The sequence below is a fragment of the Calliphora vicina genome, chromosome 1 (assembly GCF_958450345.1).
Source record: "Calliphora vicina chromosome 1, idCalVici1.1, whole genome shotgun sequence".
NCBI classification, from domain to species: Eukaryota; Metazoa; Arthropoda; class Insecta; order Diptera; family Calliphoridae; genus Calliphora; species Calliphora vicina.
The window spans coordinates 48,408,248-48,423,125 of NC_088780.1; the positions used below are offsets into that span (position 1 = coordinate 48,408,248).

General features: G+C 31.5%; 3 protein-coding genes across 3 annotated transcripts; 1 reads left to right on the top strand and 2 right to left on the bottom strand.

Annotated features, from left to right (window-relative positions):
* Window positions 1-304: 304 nt before the first annotated feature.
* Vps51 (vacuolar protein sorting 51) lies at window positions 305-3,010 on the bottom strand. Its single transcript, XM_065511169.1, has 5 exons — window positions 2,860-3,010; window positions 1,402-2,790; window positions 820-1,335; window positions 650-762; window positions 305-575 (listed from the first exon to the last, which is right to left on the bottom strand). Exons 1-5 carry the CDS (start codon window positions 2,938-2,940, stop codon window positions 467-469), a joined length of 2,208 nt encoding a protein of 735 aa, XP_065367241.1. The 5' UTR covers window positions 2,941-3,010; the 3' UTR covers window positions 305-466.
* A 1,467-nt stretch (window positions 3,011-4,477) lies between these two features.
* Mms19 (MMS19 nucleotide excision repair protein) lies at window positions 4,478-10,220 on the top strand. The gene is made up of 7 exons (XM_065511403.1): window positions 4,478-4,621; window positions 4,713-5,096; window positions 5,151-5,500; window positions 7,700-9,166; window positions 9,222-9,467; window positions 9,598-9,765; window positions 9,846-10,220. The coding sequence occupies exons 1-7, from the start codon at window positions 4,537-4,539 to the stop codon at window positions 10,035-10,037; spliced, it is 2,892 nt and encodes a 963-aa protein (XP_065367475.1). The 5' UTR covers window positions 4,478-4,536; the 3' UTR covers window positions 10,038-10,220.
* Window positions 10,221-10,224: 4 nt separating this feature from the next.
* On the bottom strand, window positions 10,225-11,263 carry rtp (retinophilin). Its single transcript, XM_065511415.1, has 3 exons — window positions 10,910-11,263; window positions 10,610-10,838; window positions 10,225-10,549 (listed from the first exon to the last, which is right to left on the bottom strand). The coding sequence occupies exons 1-3, from the start codon at window positions 10,929-10,931 to the stop codon at window positions 10,282-10,284; spliced, it is 519 nt and encodes a 172-aa protein (XP_065367487.1). The 5' UTR covers window positions 10,932-11,263; the 3' UTR covers window positions 10,225-10,281.
* Window positions 11,264-14,878: the final 3,615 nt, after the last annotated feature.

The following is a 14,878-nucleotide window of genomic DNA, read 5'->3' on the forward strand; positions in this document are numbered from 1 at the left end:
TTAACTATTACTATTACGAACATAAAGGCAAGTTGTAATAATGGCCCTTACTGATTTATTTTACACTTGCTGTTGTAGTAAAGTTGTTATGACTTTCGGTACTTTTATTTAAATTGTCAATCACAGCATTATAAAAAGATTTACGTTGCTTTTAATAAAAGGCGTCACTAAAAATAAATTAAACTCGTTCTCGAACTTCCTGTAACTACATGGTTTCGTATTTAATGTAACGATATACTTGATTCATTACAGATATACTGTACGATAAACTCAACTAAATTAAATATGCTCACAACAAAACTGATTTTTTTTTAAATTAAAAAAACACGTTTTATTAATTTTTTTTATTTAATCCTTAAGCTAGCATGAAAATTTAAAATAGAATAAATTAAACATTTATGAATTGCTCAATTAAATTTGCATCTGGAATGATTTACAAACAACTCAAATGTAATTATTAAAAATACTAACCGCGTTCACATATTATTTCAACGGCATTTGGCTCCATTAAAGTCGATTCCAAGCATCGATGCACAGCAGATCCCAAAATTTCATCCAACAAAAAATTTATCAAACTTTAACACAAAACAAAATTTAAGTTTCCAAATTAAACTGAATAGAAAAATATGTTTATATGTAAAACACTTACTTTTCATCTTTAACAAAACGCCAGAGATTCATTTGCAAATAATGTGTGTCCACTTGTATTTGCTGCAAACCAAATTTACTAAAAGTACGCAAACGAACACATTCCAATAAAGTCTGTAATTTAAAATGAATACATGAGTCCGTATTTATTTTATTTTTCCAGCTTATTACCTTTAATCCAATTTTTATAATGCCCGTAACAATCGAAACCTTAGAAAACTCAACTGATGTAAAAATATCAATTCTCTCGGAAAACAATCGATGGATGTTGGAAACATACGACGACTCAAGTTGTGATGGTGTATAATTTGACCAATTTGAACGAAACTGTTGCTTGGAATTGGTTAAGTTACTAAAATGAGTTTTACGACTCGAATCACTACTGGCTGTCGTACGAACTGTTGAAGGACAATCGTATAGGCTGGCAACCACCGTTTCAATAGAGGACAATTCTTCGACTACTCGTTTCATAACAGCCCTAACTGTTCGCGGTTCTAAACAATTTAGCCAATCACGGGTCTCTACACTTTTACGTAGCATTTGTGATATATTCAAGCCTTGTAGGCGAACAAAGGTATCGAGTAGACTTTGAGCAGTCTCACGCATTTCAGCACATATTTCTGTTTCATGAGTTAATGTGGCACTGTTCTCCGAATCAATTTCATACAAATCATCGGCCAAGGATATCTAAAATGTTACAATGAAAAATTTACCCTTTCAGAATCAAATTGAGTTTAAAACACTTATAATTACCAATATATGAACGCCATTTTGTTCCATTTCCAAACACGTTTTCGACAAAACTAAAAGTAAATTTGGCGGACTCGATGTCGAGGAATCACCAAATGAACTCATAACTTTTGAAATGTGACGCATAAATCCAATGAGTAGATTTTCTCGTATACCCTCTACGCATAGAGTACCTTTGTAATCCGATTTGATATTAAATGACCAATCGGTTTGTAGGAATACCAATAAATCCTGTAAAACACCCTTGACCTTTTCTACCAACGAAACGTAAAGATTCGTTATCAAATCATTTAGGCTACCGCCAGATGAGGTGTCACTTTTGGCCGAAACCAGTGAAAGTCTGACGGAACTAAGACTATCGGAAAAGTGGTCCTTGAGATTTTTGGAATGTGCATCGCACAGCTGATGGGCAGCCGAGATGATTATGTCGACTGTATTACGTTGTATTTCTATGCCACGGCATATATTCCTCATGGCCAGTAAGCGACGGTGAAGACGATCTAAAGCTCTTAGCATAACCTGAGTATCACCAAATCCAACATCTGACTCAACTCGATCTTGTACCAAAGTTAAATATTTATCAATGTTTGCATTCAAAAATACATTTAGCTCTTTAAGTGCGTGTTCTTGGAAGTCATCCCTTTCGTTATCATAATGTTTGGCCACGAACATATCAAAATAAGAGGTCACCACCAAAGTAAGGTCACTTAGAAATCCTTCAATACCCATATCAACAAACTCGATCATATCGCGTTCCGTCTGATCCTGCAACATAACAATCTGTTCATGTAATCTCTTCGAGGCACAGTTTAACATCTCTGTCGCCATATCGGGTGCCTTCTCATCTAACTGCAATAATAATTCGCCTATTTCAGTAAGAGATTGGGCTGTCTTCCCTGCTCTTTGAAATTCTTGTCTTAAGTGTTGCTTCAAATCTTGCATTATGACGTCACAATCTTTGCGTATACCCTCAAAAGATGGCTGATGACCATATTGTTCGAAAACTTTTTGGGCATGCTTATAGTCTTGAACAGCCTGTACATAATTTTGTTCCTCTATCAACGATTTCAATTTGGCCGGTAAAGACGACAAGAACTGCAAACGTTTAAGCAAAGAGTGTTTCTCAGAAAGTTTACATAATTGCGAACGGGTTCCTTGCAATGTTCCCGTTATTTGTTCACTAAATGTTGTTATAGTACCCATTTTATCCTTTAGCAAATTCATATCGGTTTCCATTTGTTTAAAATCGTTTTTCATTTTCCTTATGGTGTCGGTTGCGGAGATAAATTTATTATAATTTTCATATACTAAGGTCTGCATGTCGGAGTGTAGAGTTTGTGTATCCTTTACAACAGCTGCCTCTGTATCCATAATTTGCTTCAGTGTACAATCCTATTGGTGACAAAAAAATCCATCATTTGGACATTCAATGACACATATGCATATTATATGTTTAAATACCTTTAAAAGCCTTTCCAAATAATTCTCTGCATCGAATGTGGTGCTATCCATATCATATGGATTCCGCACGGTGTTGGACATTTTGCTAAAGAAATCCCTTTTAAAAATACAATTTTTCGCAAGTATGTAAAAAAAATTAATCGAACAATATTTTTATAATTCATTCACTTTAAATTAATGACACATATGTTGACGTTTCAATGAGTATCTGCAGGGTTCGAACGACAGATTACACTAATATGATTCAGCAGTAGCTCGTTTTTGTATTTCTCGCATCGTAAAATATCTCGCATGAAGTGTGAAACAAAAAATTCCATCGTTTCTCGATGTGTGAGAAAAAAAGTGTGGAACAAATCAAGATCCGCGTAACAGTTTTTATTTTCATAATTTTTTTTCTGTTAATATTCACATTTTCTGTATTGCCGGCCTTCGGCCGGGTGAAGGGACTTTTAACTCTGGGGTGTATCGAACACCGGCTTCGCTAAAATCACTTTTTCTGTATATAAAAATTTTCTGAAGTACTGTCATATAAAATCAAAAAGGAATTTTTGGTTCACAATATTAATAAACTGTACCATATTATATATCATATTAAAGGTATTGTGAATCACTATTCAATGATACCCATAACGATCAGTTTGTTTTCCAAATATATGAGAAATGTACTATTATATGTATTGACTTTAAATTCATATAACTCTTAAACTAAGAGAGAGCATGGAAAAATATTAACGTTTTTGTGCTTCTAATTATGAGAGCTATCAACACCAAAGAAATTATAAAAATGCAAGCTGTTTCGCTGATCTTGATTTATACCAAAAGTGTTTCTGATTCAATCGTTTCATGCGGAAAATTTTACGATTCGAGAAATACAGAAACGGGCTACTGGTTCCAGTAATATGGCAATAGAAAAAACAAACAAACGAAAATGTCAAAATCTGAATGAATAAGCTGGTTTCAGTAATATAGCAATAGAAAACAAACAAAAGAGAATGTTTTGAGACAAATATTTATCACAATCGCTGCCTATTGAAAATAAACATATGTATGTACTTTTTTGACAACTGTTATGAATTGCATATTTATAATAATCTGTGTATCGAACAGTCGAATTTTGCTGAATAAAATTAAAGTTAACAGGAATGTATCAAATGAGATGCGGGAGTACTAAAATATTTCTGAATATGAAACAGTATTAACCTAAGACCAGAATTCGGTCAAAATTTGTCCGAAACCAAACATTTTTTTAAAGAAAAAACAAAGATTATGGAATTTATTTATTCAAGATTAAAAAATTAGATCGAATATTAGGTTCGATTCGGTAACGATCTAGAAAACCGGTAACTGTAATATTCTTATATCATAAAAACAGTTGTACTTTTTCACTAAAAATATTCCAATTTAGTTGAAAATTATTTTTTGTAAAATACAACTCTAATAATACTGAGTAGTTATTTTTGGTATTGAGTACCGGTAAAAATAGACAGTAGACTGAGTATCCAAATACTCGATACGTTCACAACTCTAATATGAATTTATTTTTTATTTATTAAAATCCTTTATTCGCGTTCATTGACCACTTAAAAAGGAATAATTCTTTTGTTCTTGCACATAAATTTATCATACAATTGAAATATAAATAAAGTGAATACCACATAATAATACAGAAGTTCAACAATGGTTCCTTTAACAGAAGATTCCCTAGAGGAAGCAATTAAAAGCGACAATTCTATAAAAAATGCTGCCGAACAAATATCAAAAGGTACAATGAACATTTATTGTGATAAGGAATATAAAAATAAACAATTAGTGTTATCTGATATGAGTTTACATATAAATTGCTTCCTTTACAGATATACAAAATAAATCTTATGAAATTGTAAATTTATGTGAGAAACTTAACTTTGCTTTGACCTCAAGCAATGTGGAACAACGTGTCCAGGGAACTTGGCTCTTTTCTCGTGTATTAGCCAATTTACCTAAGGATCAACTAAATGCCGAACAATGTGAAGTTTTAGCTACATTCTACGCTGCCCGCCTGAAAGATCATCATAATGTTATACCGGCTATTATAGAAGGCATTGATGCATTGGTTCATATGAAAATGTTTTCCGGAAAAGGTGTGGTGGTGATATTACAAAGTTTTTTCCTCAATACAACATGTCAATCCCAATTGAGAAGTGACCGTTACAGACTGTTCACAATCTTTAAGTACATATCAGAAACATATGTAGAAGGTACTTAATATTATAAATGATTTAGTTTAATGAAATAATATTCCGTTTCTTTAGATCTAAAGGCAATGTCTGGTGACTTTATTTATGGTATCATAAGTTCTATTGATGGAGAACGAGATCCTAGAAATCTGGATTTCATTTACAATTTTATGCCTGATTTTATAGCCACTTATCCATTGTTGCATTTAAACGAAGAAATGTTTGAAATATTTGCTTGCTACTTTCCCATTGACTTTAATCCATCCAAAAATGATCCCGATACCATAACCAGGGAGAATTTATCGAAAAAATTAACAAATTGCCTGGTGGCCTCGCCTGATTTTGTAGAATGGTGTGTAGCGTTAGCTTTGGAAAAACTCGAAAGTGAACTGGTTGTTGCGAAATGTGATTCATTGGAATTATTGGTAAGTCAATAATATCAATTATAGAGGTTTATATATTTTTTTCTAGCACCAGTCATTGATCATTATGGGTATCAGTGAATAGTGCTTCAAAATAACTTTTATATGAGTCGATTTTTACTGTTTATTAAAGCTGTGAAAAATTCCTTTTATATTTATATGACAGTACTTTATAAAAGTTTGATATGCAGACAAAGTGATTTTAGCGAAACCGGTGTTCGATACACCCCCGAGTTTGGAGCCACAATATTAAATTGGTCTTCAACCAATTTAATATTGTGGCATTTTCTTAAATTTTAGATTTTTTTATAAAATGTTATATAGGGCTTTTTGTGAGTTCATTTTTTTAAATTTATTGCAATTTAGGCTTTTTATTATAAGTTTAAATAATTATGAATATGTTTTTAAAACATCATTTTAAAAATAAAACAATTAAGGACAAAAGAAAAATATAGTGAAATAAAAATAAGTATCACATTTTGTAAGGTAAACTATCGTAAAATTGGTGACAATCGGAAGGAATAAACTTTTTTAAATATTGTAAGTGTTCCCATTTTTTTATTGATTGCAATGCTTTGTTTATAAAGTTACCTAGGAGCAATGTCTTCAAAATTTTTCTTGGTCCTTTGTTCAAGATGTTCATATTCTTCACTTATATCCATTTTGTAATACATCTAGCCAGATGGGTCATATGCTAAAGCTCGCAACATATTTACAGTAGGATCGCCACTGCTTCTGCATACATTTAGAGATAACAAAATTCACTACATACATACATAAACATCTTTATAAATTTCGTACCTGGTCGAATCAATGAGTACCGCTTTTGTGTATGTTCGTAATCTAGAAAATAATCGTAACTTAACTGTTTGGCTTGCAGAGGAGATGGAACCTTTCGCGCCTCCTTTATGAGCTGTACACATTGTGAAGGCAAATTTATTTGTTTCTTCTGTATTTTTCGCTCTATAAGGGAATTAGTTGCATCACATTCCATTTGGGTATGTCCGCTTATCAAATATTTTTGCTCAGTTGTTATATTATATTTTTCGGCAAAGGTAAGTAATACATTGGATAATGTAAGGTTTCTATTTTGAGAAAAACAGCCACCTGAATAAATAATTACATGGTCAATGTCTGGAGAACCAGCAAGGAATTATTCTAAAACTGAAGCTACGAGATTGCCATCTGTTTCATCCCATACATAATTGTGCGATTCATGCGTGACAACGTTGTAAATTATGTACCTGCAGTTTCATTTTATAATAGGAGGCACTGGCGTTAAGTTGGGGTACTAATTTCACAGCTTGCATATCCATATAAAACACTGCACATAACAAGGACTCGGCATTTTTTATATCGTTGCGCTTTTCTTCTCTCATTTTCTCTATCTGTTTCTGTGCAGCTCATAGTCTTCCTGAGATAAGTTGTTGACTCTGTATGAAACGCCAACATCGCATTTATCTTTTTTTGGTTTAAATATAGATATATTTTGTTCTTTTAAAACCTCTGCAAAAATGGGATAGCATAATTTAATAACTCCATTTTCTTTATGCGAATTACATGCGACTGAATAAAGCCTGTAAATTCCTGATAAAAGCAAAAACTGGTTTCCAAATACAATTTTTTAGTTTTCTTTCTACAATAGTGCGAATCCATTTTTGGGAGCTCTTGTGGGAGTACTCTAATTTTTTATTAATGGTGTATTAGGGGATTATATATCGGAAATATGCAAAAAAATAAATTTTGGAAAAAAATAAATTTTGGAAAAAAATAACGAGCCTTTCTATATTAAGGTAACGATATACATACATATTGATGGCTTAATATAAAAAAGGCGTAACTTGATATTTTTTTACTTTACAGGAGAAGGAAAAAAGTTAATAAAATCCATCAAATTTTAGACACAAAAAAAGTTTAAATGCAATTTTTAATAAGAAGAGATATCACATTTTATTTCTTATTTAAAATTTATTTATTTCTATTTTAATGAAGTTATTTAATATAATTCTTTTTTCATTGAAATTTTTGAAAATAAAAAATTAGTTACGCCTTTTTTATATTAAGCCATCGAAATAAACATTTTATAAAAATTGTATTTATTTCTGAGGTAAACATTTTTTACTTGCAATAATCTACTTCCCTTTGGACCCTCCAAAACTGAATATAAACCACTTTAAACCACTTTTATTTCTTCAATTGCAGTATCAAGCAGCCTTGAAATTTTCCTGTGAAAGTATGGAAAGTCATTTTGAACAAATTTGGACAGCTCTCAAATCAGAAGTATTTCCTGGTAGTGACAATAAGGATGTCGTTGCGCTAGCTTTACGCGCATTACGTTGTATTCTAGAGCAAGCAACTGCTGCATCAAAATCAACTATTTCACATAATTATCAAACAATGATATTGGGCACAATACTAACACATCTAAGTGACGTAAAACATCGTCTATTTAATCCGGCTTCATTAATTGCTTTGGTTTGTGTGTCTGGTGATCCCATATTCGCTAGCGAAAAAATACTTAATACATTCTTGTTGAAGTTAAATGAAACTCCTGCTTCTCTGGATGATGAACAATTCATACGAATCTTTAATATTATTTCGCAAATATTTTGTATTGTTGCTGCTAAAGGGGAAAACGTTTTTAAGGCGATTAACTCGGATGTTTGTGCACAATTACATGTTCTGGTCATCCAACAATTGAGATTATTTGAAACAACTACACAGGAACCTTTAAATCAAGATTTACTAAAAGCTGCCATAGTGGTTTTAGTAGAATCGGCACCTATAATCAATGAATCGAATCGAGCTCTTGTGTACAAAGTATTAATGCAATTGCTAACACATGACTCTATCGATTTGGAACAAACCCAAACTTTGTTAGAACGTTTGTTAGAACGGGTTGCAACCGTTGAATTGCAATCGAATTGTATTGATGCGTGCATAAATAACTTTGCAAACTATTCAAATTTTGTCAAGGAAAAAATACTTGCAAATATTTTACCCTTGGTAAGACAAATGGCTTTTACCCAACGCATTATGGATTTATTATTCCAACTATCATTTGGTGATGAATCTATTAGCAATGATGTACGCCTGTTGGCTTTAAAAGCTCTTAATAAATTGCTACAAAATGAAGATGAACGTTTCATTGAAGACCTGCAGCATAATAGTGAACTAATAACTAAACTTGTACATTTAGCACAAACCAATAAAACTCTAGAATGTTTGGTATTGGCTGAAATATCACAAAGTCTCAGTTTAATAATCCAAACATTAACACTTTCCGAACAATACATGGTGGCAACGGAATACCTAAATAGCTTGAATCTACAACTGACAGCTGATTTATATATTGCCAAAGGTTTGCTGGGATTCCTGCACAAAGACATCAGTTTGGATGATCATTTCGAACGTTTAATGGATGACCTTACCCAATTATCTTTAAAGTCTGAAGATGAACATGTTCGTGAAGTAGCACATCATTTAATGTGCAGTTTGGTTAATAAAATCGATTATACTAACAGCAATCGTGGCACTGTAAAGCGTATAATTGCCAGTCTAAAAGATGCCATTAGAAAAGAGAACAAAAAGGCTGTCGAAGCATTATCGTGGTTGGCCAAGGGTTTAGTTATGCGTGGCTCAGATGATGCTGGCGAAATTGTTGAAGCGGTAAGTAGAACAAAAGAAAAAGTAGGACCTGTTATAAAATTTATTTTTTCTACAGCTGGCTGAACTTTTAGATCATGCTTCATTGGCTACAGCAGCCTCTTTGGCATTTGACATAATTTCTGCGGAATATCCACAATTGCATTTACCAGTTGTTAAATATTTGTTCAAACAAAAATTCTTCCATATGATTTTAAACAAATTGGGACATAAACTAGAAACATATTGTGAACACCATTTGACAGCCTTTATTTACGTTTTAAAGGCAACGCCACATGCGGTACTGAAAATGAACTTGGAAAAGGTAATATAAAAAGTTAAACTGCATTACATTAGGCAAGTTTTCTACAGACACCAATTTCTTAGTGCCGTAAGAAAACTTGTTGTAATGTTGTAATGTTAAACATGAAAATAATAAAAAAAATTATCAATAGATTGCACCAATAATCTTTAAATGTTTGGAATCGACCAATGGCCATACTCTAAGTATTTCGCTGAAAATATGTGAAAATTTTATTAAACAACAGGATGAATACTACCGGGGACACTTGAATCATTTAATACCAGCTTGTTTAAAGTTATCAAAATTCAACAACACTATGGTTAGTTTATAAATTTATATATTTATTTTGTTCAAATTTAACAATAATTAAAATTTTATTACTGTTATTTTTTCTTTTAGCAAGTACGAATTTTGGCATTGAACTTATTGTATGATATTACGAAATATCCCACATTTGTTTTATTGCCCTACAAAATGGATGTCGTGCTGGACTTGGCAACAGCTTTGGATGATCCCAAACGTTTAGTACGCACAGCAGCTGTTCAAGCGCGCAACTCTTGGTATTTAGTGGGTGCTCCAAATTCAACATAATCAATTGTTTAACACTATAACATGACTTTTAATAATTTGTTTCTCTCTTCCGTTTAACACTTAAGTTTTATTGTTTTAAATCCTTGTAAAATATTCAACTCAAAAATAGTTAAAATATTTTAATATTAAAATACTAAAAAAAACTTATTTTTTTAATAATAAAGTTTATTATTTCAAAGACCAGTTTTGTGTGTGTTTTTTTTCCATAATTTTTTTTATTGATTTTTTTATATTTTCTTTGCTGTTAATAAGGATGTTCACATTGAGATCTGGCCATTAGAGCACATTTTTGGGCTTTTTGTACTACTTCGGGACAGCGACGTTTACGCAGCAGACGACAGTCTTGGAAATAGCCTTCATTTCGGGGGAAACCATGTGAAAAATCTTGAAATGTTACCAAACCATGACCCCATATTTTGCCACCACGGAATTCGCCTTCAAATTTCATGCCATCAGCTCGCCAGAATATGCCATGGCCATGAAACCAGCCAGTCATAAATTCTCCCTCGTATCTGGAAAGGAATTTCAACCATTAACTATTTGTTTTTGTATTGTGTAGATTATTTACTTACTTGGCACCATCAGCAAACCACATACAACCCAAGCCATGACTCATACCCTCGAAAAATTGTCCATCATAACGGGTGCCATCAGCAAATACCAAATGACCTAAACCATGTTTTTGTCCTCGTTGATTCCATTCGCCTATGTAACGTGTTGAATCTTCATAACGCCATCCTCCTACTTTGCACGCCACCTTAGAGGGTGATACCTCCTTGCGAGCCATATTAGATACACTTCCTTTTGTTGCCATTAAAATATGTATAAATTAAAGTGTTTCTATAATTTTGATTATATTATTTGTTAAATACCTTGTTCATCATAATCTTCCATTTTTATTTAGGTTGTGTTAATCGTAAAAATTAAAATTTCTTTAATATAATCCAATAGTTTTAACAATGATTTTTGGCCAATTTTCAATTGTTTACTAGCATTTATTTGTGTGTTTTGTTTGGCTTCATTTTTTACATTGGCCACATTTCTGCTTTTCCAAATCTAATTAACATACATTTGTTGTCTCTTTGGAATGTACGTTTATCATGTGCTATGTGTACAGAGTAAACAACTTGTTGCATATTTGTTGTATATGTACTACATACATATGTACCCTTCACCATGTCCTAAATAACTTATGAACTGATCTGTAATCTAATCTAACAAAAATGACTGATATATGTATAACAGATTAAAAAAAGAATTATAAAAGAAACAAAAATTCTGTCAAGATACATACAGGACATTTACATACAGCCCAATTATGAATAAAAATTCCCCGTGAGTTTTTTCCCTTTTCTCATTTTTCCTATTCAAATTCAATAGGAAAAAACTCCCGGGGAACAAATTCCCGCGGAATTTTTATTCATAATTGGGATGATAATAAAGCAGAAACACATGACAAAAATAAAAAGCACTGCTTCTATTCACAGTGGAGGAGGATTTCAACAAAATAAACATCAGAGTCTCTGCAACATCATCTCAGCATTGGCTAGGGCATGTCATACGTATGGATGAGAATGCTCCGATTGAATTCGATCCGGAAGGAAGACGAGAAGGGGAAGACCCAAACTCCGGTGGAAGGATCAAACTGAGGAAGATCTCGCAAAACTTGGTGCCAGAAACTAGAGGCGAAGCGCTTTAGATGGACACGCATGGAAAACTATTCTGAATCAGGCTACTAACCTAAAAGGTTGATTATAGCCATCTATGTAAGTATGTATGTCATTTCAACAGACAGACGAACGATGTGTTACAAACGGAATGACAAAATCAATATACCCCATAATTTAAGTGGTTGGTTTAAAAGTAAAAAAAAATATTTCTTGTCCAAAAATTAAAAAAAAAAGTTCTTAATTATAAAAAGTTTTCCATAAAATATTTTTAGTTTTCCATTTTTGGTAAAAGTTTTTAGAATAATTTAAAATAATTCACACACATTGTACTAGACTTTTAACCATATACATATGTACTATGTTCCATTGGGTCTCTGTTAAATAAATTAATAAGGAAATAAAAACTAATAACAATAAAAGAGGAAATTTTTGCACATTAAAATTATAGTTCCATAAATTAATTTAATAAAAAAATCGGAAACTACTGTATAGGGTAGTTAAGGTGCGACACAGACTAACACTGCTCTCTTATTTATTTTATTATTGAATTGTTTTCATTGCAAATAATCAATATTGGGAAGTAAAATATAAACTATGTATAAAGCAAAATATATTGACCTCTTTAAGGAAGCGTATGTATATTTTTAAAGTCAGTAATATATTGTAGGTTAGTCGCGTGAGTAAAAATATAACAGTACACCATTGCTTTTAAATATAGATACATCTTCGGTTGCGTATTATCAATTGTGTTTAAATTTAATTTCAAGTTTCTGTAACAAATAATTGAATTTAATTTCTAACCCCGCAAAAAATTTTAAGTACAGTGAAGTTGGGATAGAGTGAACTAATTAATGTAAGGCCTGTTCACTTTTTCCAATAAATTCACTTTATCGAAACAGAAAAAATTATAAAAAAATAATAAAATTTTATGTCAAAAATGTATATTTTTATAAAGGGACCAAAGAATAATAACAAAGGAACAAATAAATCATAATGGTTGCTTGTTTTGTAGATGTACTTTTGGCTTTTTGTACTGCTAAATCACGAAATTTGTAAAACTAAGATATTTTCATAATCTTTAGTATTGTTCTCAGCCCAGTCAATGGCTTTTTCAAAAATTTGAATAGCTTGAGTTGCTGCTTTATACCCTTGAAGCCAGCCTGCGCTTGCATTGAAACCTCCTGATCGTGTAACTGCTCGTGTATTTTTTTATACCCTTCACCTTCGTGAGAAGGGTATATATAAGTTTGTCATTCCGTTTGTAATTTCTACATTTTTCATTTCCGACCCTATAAAGTATATATATTCTGGATCCTTATAGATAGCGGAGTCGATTAAGCCATGTCCGTCTGTCTGTCTGTCTGTCCGTCTGTCTGTCTGTTGAAATCAGTTTTCTGAAGACCCCAGATATCTTCGGGATCCAAATCTTCAATAATTATGTCAGACATGCTTTCGAGAATTTTGCTATTTAAAATCAGCAAAATCGGTCCACAAATGGCTGAGATATGAGGAAAAAACCAAGACAACCTTGATTTTTGACCTATTTTTTTACCTATATCTGGATTACTAAGACATTAATATAGACAATATGGATATCTAATGATAGATATTTCAAAGACATTTGCAACGACGTATATAAGACCATAGTAAGTCGGACCTACAATGGGTCAAAATCGGGAAAAAAAATTTTGAACCCGAATTTTAAAAAAAAAAAAATTTAAAAAACAAAAAAAAGATTTTTATAATTTAAAAAAAATTTTTTAAAATTTAAAAAAAAAAATTTTTTAAATTTAAAAAAAAAAATTTTAAATTTAAAAAAAAAAATTTTAAATAACAATCGAAAAATTTTTTTTCCAAAAAATTCAAAAAACAACTGGAAAAAAAATTAAATTTTGTTTACCTAAAAATATTTAAAATTTTGAAGTATAATTTGGTGAAGGGTATATAAGATTCGGCACAGCCGAATATAGCACTCTTACTTGTTTATTTGTAACTCCCACTCCATTGTCCATATCTTTAATTATTTCTTGCTAAACTTTTATAAAAAGAGTCAAATAAAGTCAAAAATCTCAGAAAAACCAAAACAAAAATAACGGTGTTGTATACAAAATGTGTGTAAAAAAAATAATGCAACTTAGTTTAAGTGGTATAAAAATACTACTAATGAGAGTCAAAACTGTCTGTAGACAAAAAATAACAAATAAAAACTTATGATTTTAAATTTTTTTGCTAAAAAAACTAAAGTTCACTCTATAGAGGTAGGCGATGTTCACTCTTTAGAGTCTCCAATGTTAAAATTTGTGTGTTCATACTATCCAGTAGTTCATATTATCAAGTGTTCACTCTAACCCGACTCCACTGTAGTTCAAATTGCATGCTATTTTCACTTCTTAAGCAATTGTACATTACAGTTCATTCTAAATTCCTTCGTCAAAACTTTTTGGAAACAAGAAAGTCCTAAATACGTTGAAGTGGTAAATTAATTTCTTGAATCTTATGCTGAAATGCACACTTAGATTTTTTTCCCGAGCAGTTAGAAGCCATATAAGAATGCTGGCAAATTATTGCTGATCTCTCAAACGAGAAACAGTTGGTTTGTTGAACAAACGTAAGAGGCCCGGTAATCATTTTTAACTATAACATGTTAACTTAGGTTAACCTATTTGTATTTTTTAATTTACATGGTACATTTTTCGAAAAAATTTAATAACTTTTGCAAATATAAGACGATTTTAAACAAGTAATCACCCTTATCGTGGTTTGTGTAAACGTGTTACGCCTACGACAGTTTCGTACTAGATTAAAGAAACAGTTTGCATTTTATCTTTAATCTAGTACGAAACTATCGTAGGCGTAAAACCTTTACGACAACCACGATAAGGGTGATTGTCTTTTTTTCGATATAAAAATGTCTTTAAAACACTATGCTAAAAAATATATGTTTCATAAAACAAAATTCAAATAACTATTGTAAATTACAATAAAAAAATACTGCGTAACTTTTGATAAAAACTAATTTCTTGGAATATACACTGTCTCAAACAATTGTCCGTACCCCATACAGCAGAAAGTATATTTGATTATAATTCGAAAAATACTTACCCGATTCGAATAAAGTAAATGTTTTTTAAAAGTCCAACAAGTGATTAAAAAAATTGCCAATTAATAGTA